This window comes from Medicago sativa, chromosome 8 (assembly GCF_051527215.1).
Source record: "Medicago sativa cultivar Bolivia chromosome 8, Bolivia_mono, whole genome shotgun sequence".
Lineage (NCBI taxonomy): Eukaryota > Viridiplantae > Streptophyta > Magnoliopsida > Fabales > Fabaceae > Medicago > Medicago sativa.
In genome coordinates this window covers 32043573-32052085 of record NC_140756.1, presented here as the reverse complement: position 1 = coordinate 32052085, position 8513 = coordinate 32043573, and the positions used below count along the sequence as shown (strand labels likewise).

General features: G+C 32.2%; 1 protein-coding gene across 1 annotated transcript; it reads right to left on the bottom strand.

Annotated features, from left to right (window-relative positions):
- Positions 1-793: 793 nt before the first annotated feature.
- Positions 794-3964, bottom strand: LOC146898471 (uncharacterized). Its single transcript, XM_085736568.1, has 4 exons — positions 3652-3964; positions 1843-1894; positions 1201-1312; positions 794-805 (listed from the first exon to the last, which is right to left on the bottom strand). The coding sequence occupies exons 1-4, from the start codon at positions 3962-3964 to the stop codon at positions 794-796; spliced, it is 489 nt and encodes a 162-aa protein (XP_085592694.1).
- Positions 3965-8513: the final 4549 nt, after the last annotated feature.

Here is an 8513-nt window from a genome sequence, read left to right as displayed (position 1 = left end):
ATTTTAAATTTCTGCTGTAGATTAGCTACGGAATTGCTACGTCAAGGTGTAGTTATGTTGCTGTATATTTGTTGCGAAATTGCTATGATAAGTTATAGTTACCTAGCTACGGAAAAAATGTTTTCAATGCTTTCTTGCTGGGGATTAACTGAGCAACTGCTAGGATTTTTGTTTTACTTGCTAGGGACTTACTAGGAACTATTTCCCTAGCATATTTGTCTCTCAATCCATGCTACGGCCGAATCAATAGGTATTCCGTAGCATATCCCTAGCTAAAGTCGTTTGCTAGGAATTAGCTGCGAGTTGACTACGAAAATGGGCATAGCAAATCACATATTTTCTTGTAGTGAAAATGTATCTCTATCTGTATTGCAGAATCCTTATTTAGATTAAATAGTATCTTAGTATTACTAGTGAAACATATCAGGATCAACCGATTAATGAAACAATTAAAAACCTAAGAAAAGTTTATAGTAAATATACAATGCTGGTTTATGGTAAATACACAATCCTTAATATTGAAGGTTAGAAAAGTTTTCAAGGAAAGCATTATAGAATTAGAAAGAATGCTTAACCTACTTCAATATTTAGAGAAGAGAATAATTCACCTTACCCACACGGGTTTATCTGCAGATTTTTTGCTTCAAAAGCCTTCCGTGACATTTCACGGATCGAGTTCATCTTCTCTCTCACCAAACCAAGGTACTCATCCTTTAAACAGATTTAATAAGTTGGTTACTATTGTTTTCAAATCATATTCTAGTAAAATACATAATTTTGTTGAAATTATTGTTCATGCTAGAACCTAATAATGTATAGAACAAGACATTACAACATCTACTCGGGTTAAGAATATTAAGATACAAACTGAGTCTGACCAAGCTATGTTCCCGTTAGTTTAAACTTCAAAAAACGGATTTTAAAGGATAGTAAAATTTCATTTTTATGAAGAACATTTATATTGAAAAATGTAGCTATAGCCTCAGTTTTGTTCTGGAAACTATTCAAAGTAGCTACTAAAATTAACAAGAAATCTAATCTAATTAATTCTCTTCAAAAGTTAAAAGAAACACACTTTATATTTGTAGAACATGACATTTTGTAAAATAAAAGTGATTCTTAAAAGTTTATTCTAGGAATATATACTTACAGAAAGAAGAAAAGCAAATCCCTGAACTGAAAAATACATAAAAACAATACCTCAGTTTGGGCAGAAGCATTAGCTTTCTCCTCGTATCTTTCCACCGACTGAAGAAGCTCAGATAAACCAAGTTTCTTAGAGGGAACAACATGCTCGATTAGTTCGTCCATGCTGCACCAATTATATTACATTTAAACAGATGGGAGATCATGTCGGAATATTTAAGAGTTAAGCCTATCAAAACTAAGTTTCTTATATTCCTTTTTACAAAGGGGGATGTACATGTACTAAAGGAAAAAAAACTTATCACAAAGTAATAGGGCAAGAAATATAAACATCATACATAGGTTTTCATATGAAATGATGTGAAATTCATAGGTGCTTATAAAATGATATGCAATTCATGTGATTAAGAAATGCAAACACATGCATTTTTTATACAAAGCTTCAATGCATATTGCATTGATGCATATTATTTTTTCTTTGACAGAAAGATTTCAACGTTTGAACTTATGCTTAACACATTTTGTTACACAGCTTGAAATATAAACATCATACATAGGTTTTCATAAATTAAAAGAATGTGAGCAATTTGGATCATATTTTAACATAGCGAAGTTACACTTACATGCTCTGAACAATCTTTTTTCTATAATCAGCCGTTTTCCATCTCTCTGGCGCAATGTTCGCTACTTGCTTACCGTTTTGCATGCTTCTTGCATCCATCATTTTTGAGAAGTACGCAAAATGTCCCTGAAAAGTAAAAAAAATGCGAGAAAATATAAATTTGAAGAGCATTTATACAATTTGAACTCTAGTATTCTCTATAACAGTTTCAATGCAATGTAGCAATACCCTCAGCAAACAAAATATCTTATAATTTGTATATTATTTTGAAGTGAAACAACAACATTAATGATATTTGATTTAGTAAAACAAGGAATTCAGCAGCATTCAACAAAACATTACAATCAGATATAATATATATCAGAAATAAGTAATTTTCTATTTTAACATCACTATGACATGTTGATCATAAAAAAAATTAAAAATACTATGAAAGGAAATTCATAGGTAAGCCAGGAAAAACATCTATTTTATGCACTTAATTTTTAATTAAAACTTACACAACTCTAAAGGAGAAAAAAGTTGAAGTATAAACAAAATTTTGGATTAGGCCTCAATTAAGCAAAAATTGGATGCATGTTAAAGTTAACAAATCTAAGGATAGATTAAAGAAGTAACATTTTTAAAACATCTCAAAACATCAGGGTATCAAGGATTCAACTCCCGTCCCACAATTAGGGTTACAAACACGCGAGGTTTTCACTGGATGGGATCTGAGGAGGGTAAATGTAGGCAGTGTTATCATGCAATCAAAGAGGCTATTTTGAACTCGTGACAGTCAAAACTCCCAAAATCCTGATGAAACCGATTCATGCAATGGATCGAAATAGGATTTTACAAGATCACAAAAATTCTTAGCCAAGTTCATCAACCCAAACACCCCAAAAAATTTTGTAATCAAACATCAAAATAGGATTTTTACAAGATCAGAAAAATTCACAAGTCATGCATGCAATGCATCAATTCACATATAAATATACTCAACGATCAATCAAGTCAAAATAGGAATTGTCAAGATCAGAAAAATTCACAAGTCATGCATGCAATGCATCAATTCACATATAAACATGTTCAATGATCAATCAAGAACAACAATAACAAGTATCCATACCAAAAAGAAAAATGATGAAAAACCAAAGACACCTTTGTAACGCAAAAAAAGAAGAGAGAATAAAAGTATGACTGAGAGTGTGTGACTTGCTACAGTATACATGAAAGTGAGTGAGGTCATTGAATTAGAAGAGAACAAAAATGAAAACGTTGATAGTTTGAGGGTCAAATTTTAATTGAATTACCATAGATGTAAGAGACAGAAGAGTTACGTTGCTTCTTTAAAAAAAAAAAATAGTTACAATGCTGGAATTCTGAATTTATTCTTTCGCGTGAAAAAAAAAGAGTTACTTTTTCTTTCATCAAGACACTAAAATAAAGACTTTTATTAGTGTCTCATATGTTCTTATGATTGTTCATTATTCATTCTATTGTGCTGGATTGTACTTATTTTAATGGGATTTAACTATTCTTTTTTTGTGTGGATAAGCCATGAGAGAGGACAGACATCAAGAGGCAACAACGACATCCCAACTAGGTTGGCACCATGTGAAACCTCTATCCTATACCGCCAATCTCAAAATATTATTAAAAAAGGGGGAAAAATAATTACAAGAGGGGGGTCCAAACCAAAACCCTCAAAAGTCGACAGAAAATAAAACAAAGAAAACAAGTAAAAACAGGCTGACTAACAGACTAGGGGAATCTTTAGTTAAGGAGACCACACCTATCACGGAAAAAATCCAACAACAAAACAGGCGGTAGAGATGTCAACCAGACTGAGTCATAAACTGAATGACCCATGGCAGCCAATCTATCATTGCAACAATTACCTTCGTGAAAAATATGAGAAGTGATGACCTGGACACCGAGGAAGAAACCATTATGCCACCTATTCTGAAGAGAGACAGGAACCAAAGAAGCGTCTCTAAAAACCAAGAGACCAGAGGTAGAATCGTTTTCCAGCCAAATATGCATCCAACCCTTTAAACCAGCATACTCGATTGCAAAAATAAAGCCAATGATCTCATAATGAAAAACCGAGGCATTCCCTTTGTTGCAAGAAAAAGCCCCCAGGAAAGTTCCTAAATAATCGCGGAAAATTCCACCACAAGCTGCGAGAACACCAACAACCGGGCCATCCATGTTCACCTTTATCCAAGGGGGAGAAGGAGCCTTCCACAAATTCATAATAATTTCCTTGACTCAACGGTTATGGGGAGAAACTGAGAAAGAGTCAAGAAAGTTGTAATCCGAGATCATACATTTATCCGTCGAGGCATTACCGCTCAAAGCCACTAATGAGTGAATACGGACCTTTGCAGCATGAAGAGAGGTCGTGTTCGAAGAGAACCGGATGCCGTTTCGGGAGATCCAAATCGAATGCAGAGTGTGAATAATCGCAGCCAGAAACATGTCAGAGTTTTGCGAAGAGCAGCGAGGAGGAATACAAGAAAGCGGAGAGTGAACAGAAGACAGGTCCACCACACAGTTAAGCTTGTTACCAATCCAACTCCTAATATCCAGCGCAAACGGACATCTAAGGAACAATTGGTCTGAAGTTTTCTCCGTTAATTTTTTTATTGATGATTTAAATAATAATATAAAAATGATAAAGTGATGTACATCAAGGGTAAAAATAGAAGAAAATATTTAACCCAACAATTATAGATTAATATATAAGGACCTGAGCAGTTTGAGGAAATTAAGAAACTACGAATTTTTACCAGTGCCAAAACTTGTCAAATTCAAAATCACTGAAACACTTAAAAAATTCTTACAAACTTAGTAACTTAGATTTTCTTAGTGTTAGAAGTTTTTTAAGCTTAAATTCAGTATACCACTTTTTGAGTTCTATAGTGTAAACATATACAAACTCTTGTGTCATACTCTGAACGTAGAAACCCTCTCGTGTGAGGCATGGAAGTCTTTAACTTGTATATTGAGCAATTGTAATCTTGTGTGATTATAGTGAAAAATCTCTCTCTCTCTCTCTCCCTCTCTCTCCCCAAATAATTTTTACTGATATATATATATATATATATATATATATATATATATATATATATATATATATATATATAGAGGATGTATCTTATGAGAATGACTATTTTATGTGAGAATAATGAGAATGATTATAGACCACTAGATCAAAAATAAATGGTTAAGATTTAAAAGTTAAATTTTAAACTACATACACCTCTCCTTATTATGTCAGTTCTCCTAAACAGATGCACCTTTGCTTCTTCCTCTTCCTCGTCTTTGTCTCTCTGCCTCTCCATCTTCCACCGTCTCTCTCTCTCCACTCACGGCATCCTTGTCCCATCTCTCTTATTACAACCTGACTCACAAACGTAGCTCATCTTTAAATATGTTCTTATCCTGATTCATATCTCAATCCTAAATTTATAATTCCAGATCTCAATTTTGAAATTAAATGAGTATAGATCTTGTATTTTGATCCTTTCATGTTACAGTGAAACGAAGTTTTTTTTTTTGTTAAGTGAAACAAAGCATGCTGTTTAGTATTATTAGCCATGAATTGGTAAATACAATGGTTTTTTTCCTGCACCGATCCATGAATCCTATTGAGAAGCAAGAGATTTTTTTTTTTTTGTAGGGGATTGAGAAACAAGAGATGGAAACGAAGGAAGAGGTGGAAATTTGACTGTCTAATAACCACCGTACTCATTTAATGGATCTTTTAATCTAAGCCATCTATTTTTGATCTAATGGTCCATAATCATTCTCATCTTTCTCACATAAAATAATCATTCTCATAAGATACATCCTCTATATATATATATATATATATATATATATATATATATATATATATATATATATATTGTGTGGAAATTGATATATTATTTTGAACGAAAAAGTTGTATATATAATCATATATCAGGATAAAATAGCTGAAATTAATCCCCAAAACTATTATATTGTATTTACTCCTTCAACCCACATCTTCGTCTACCATAGGATTGATTTCTATAGAACACAACTAAATTGCTTTTAGTTTAAATTTCTTTCCACGCTTATTTAAAAGTTGCTAGTATATGTACATTTTCTTAAACGGGTGTCCATATTATGCATAAAATGGGCGTTGGAAACCCATTTTTGATGAATCTGATTACTATAGTGACTTTTTGGGTAGATTCTAAATTTTAATTTTCGAAACAGTAAAGGATGTTGTTGCTAGGGTTTGTCCTTGCAGTTTTTTCCTCAAAATTGCATTGGAAAATTTTATATGTACAGAGAAGAAAATCCGAAGTCGAATGGAGCTCCTTCATTTGGACTAAGCCTACCTATCTCTCTTGCTAACCCAACTAGAAAACTCATGTTTCTTAGACGCACAAGGTCCATCATTTTTTTTTTTGTTAATACATTTTTTTAAACTGATTTACGTAATGAAAATTAGATTTTTGTTGTTGTGAGTATGTTCGTTTGCAATAGACTAATCCATAGTTTAGTTATAAAAGCCCACGTATATCGCGTTGAAAATTTTAGGTTGAAGGCCTTATGTTATAGTGTATTTATTTTTTTAACAAGCTTTATCGACAAGAAAAATTTGTAACAAACTTTATAAACAAAAATTTTATAAAAATTTAAAAATGAGCAAAAATTTTCCTTTGCAAGGCCCGGGTCTCAAACTAGTATGGAAGGAAAAACAAAAGCTATGTAAAAGATAATTTGAAACATGATCAATATCAATAAATAAAACTTTTGAGTTCCATTTTTATGGAGCCATCATTTTGAACTTCTGACTTAACAACCCACAAAGAAGACTTTCTTTTCCCTCAGGTGGAAGACTTTCTTCATCCTTTTGATCATTCTAAATATCTGAAAATAGAAAGAAACATAAGATTAACATATCAAGTTGTTGCTGAAAGCTTAGCACAAAACCATATATGAATAGTAGAAACTAATTTTCAGGAAGGTAACATATGTTGGAAAGATATCTTTACAAAGGGAATTGAAAAACCTATACGACAATCAACTACAAGTGTTGAAAAACAAAAACAATGAGTATATAATACGACAGATAAATACAACACAGTAAAGTGACAAGCATTCAAAGAAAAAAAAATTCATGAATACTAATATTCATATGCTTGTCAGAGATATAAAATAGATTTGTTACTGCCAATAATTTCACTTGTTGATTCTACAAGATGATAATTTTTTATTTTGATAAATAATTACAAATACTATTTGAAAGAATGATAAGAAATCATACAAGAAGGAAAGATGAAAAGAAAACAACAACAAGCCATGGTGGATAAAAATTCAACAGTTATTTAGTTTCTTAAAATCTTAATATAGATAAACAATTAACACAACCATATCCCACAAAGAAGTGTTTCCATCCAATGCAATTGATTAATTATAGACAAAGAAAACACATTGAATCCAAAAATATCATGTTTATCCGAAAACAAAATGAAGTAAGTTTGCATTAATTTTTGGATCATTGGACATAGTTTCAAAAATATCGTTACTCATTTGTGAATAACGAAGACACGAGAGATGGAATATTTAATTTGATTGTAACAATATCTAGTGTTATAGATTAGGCATTTTCAATTGAAACAAAGCCACACTATTCAATTAGGTATTTTCAATTGAAACTAGGAGACCATATTTTTCAGCATTTAATTAGTCTACTTGACATTTACTAGCCAAAGGGCATGTCCATCATATTTCCCTTTTTTCTTAGTGTAAAAAAAAAAAAAACAAAGACATTTACTTGCCAATCAGAAAAGCAAAACAAAGTCAGCAGCAAAATGTGAACTCGTAAATGAATTAAACTGAAACAGCAGCCATGTAAGTGATAATTTTTTAGTACCGTTTTTTATGTAACCAACAAACGAGATCGACGGCGGCATTCAAACTCCAAGATTAGGTTTAGATTTTTTTTAGCCAAAAAGACAGCAATGGCGGCTGAACAGCTTCTTGAACACTTCAAATGTCCGATTTCACTTGAAATCATGTCTGATCTCGTTATCCTCTCCTCTAGTCAAGCCTTTGCCTATTATCTCGGTTTTTCTTAGCATACTCCACATAGTGTATGATGATGGGATATGTAGAGAAATGTTGCTCAGTATCTGGACAATAATAAGACTGCAACCAAAATACAACACAGTCAAGTGATAGACATTCAAAGAAAAAGATACATTGGTGGAGAGTATTCAAAAAATTATTTCTTGAAAGAATATTGATTCCTAAAAGAAAACACTATCAAACGGTAGTGGACGAAAATTCAACAATATTATTTAGTTTCTAAACATCATATATGCAGACTCATGGAAATTCACACAAACTTTTACCACAGTATAGGATGGCTTTCACTTCAGAAAATGCTTGAGCAGAATATGTGGCCGCCTCTTGTGCAGACAGGGACATTATTATTTATTTTCTTGTGCTAACTTAGACTTGTGCTAACTTGTCAAACTTCATAGAGGCATTAATTATGCCTCCCATCCAACATGGGTGATGGTCTTCCTCTGTCTGGATGTGCTCGGGTAGGCGTAATCATGTACTGTTTCACCTGGAATATAAAACTCAACCCCATGAGTATGATCTCTAATGGAAACCAGTAAATATGACATCCAAAAATGAGAATAGCATCCAACTATGGCTCACAATAAATGTATAACACTAAATGAAGAAAAAATATTGATTCCTAAAT

Bases quoted from the DNA above. Each gene is read 5' to 3' on its own strand.
- LOC146898471 (XM_085736568.1), bottom strand. From the start codon at position 3,964: ATGGATGGCCCGGTTGTTGGTGTTCTCGCAGCTTGTGGTGGAATTTTC. The intron at 1,895-3,651 runs GTAATTGTTGCA...TTTACTTTTCAG, and splicing joins TTCTCATATTTTTCACGAAG to GGACATTTTGCGTACTTCTC. The intron at 1,313-1,842 runs GTAAGCAAGTAG...TAATTGGTGCAG, and splicing joins TGCAAGAAGCATGCAAAACG to CATGGACGAACTAATCGAGC.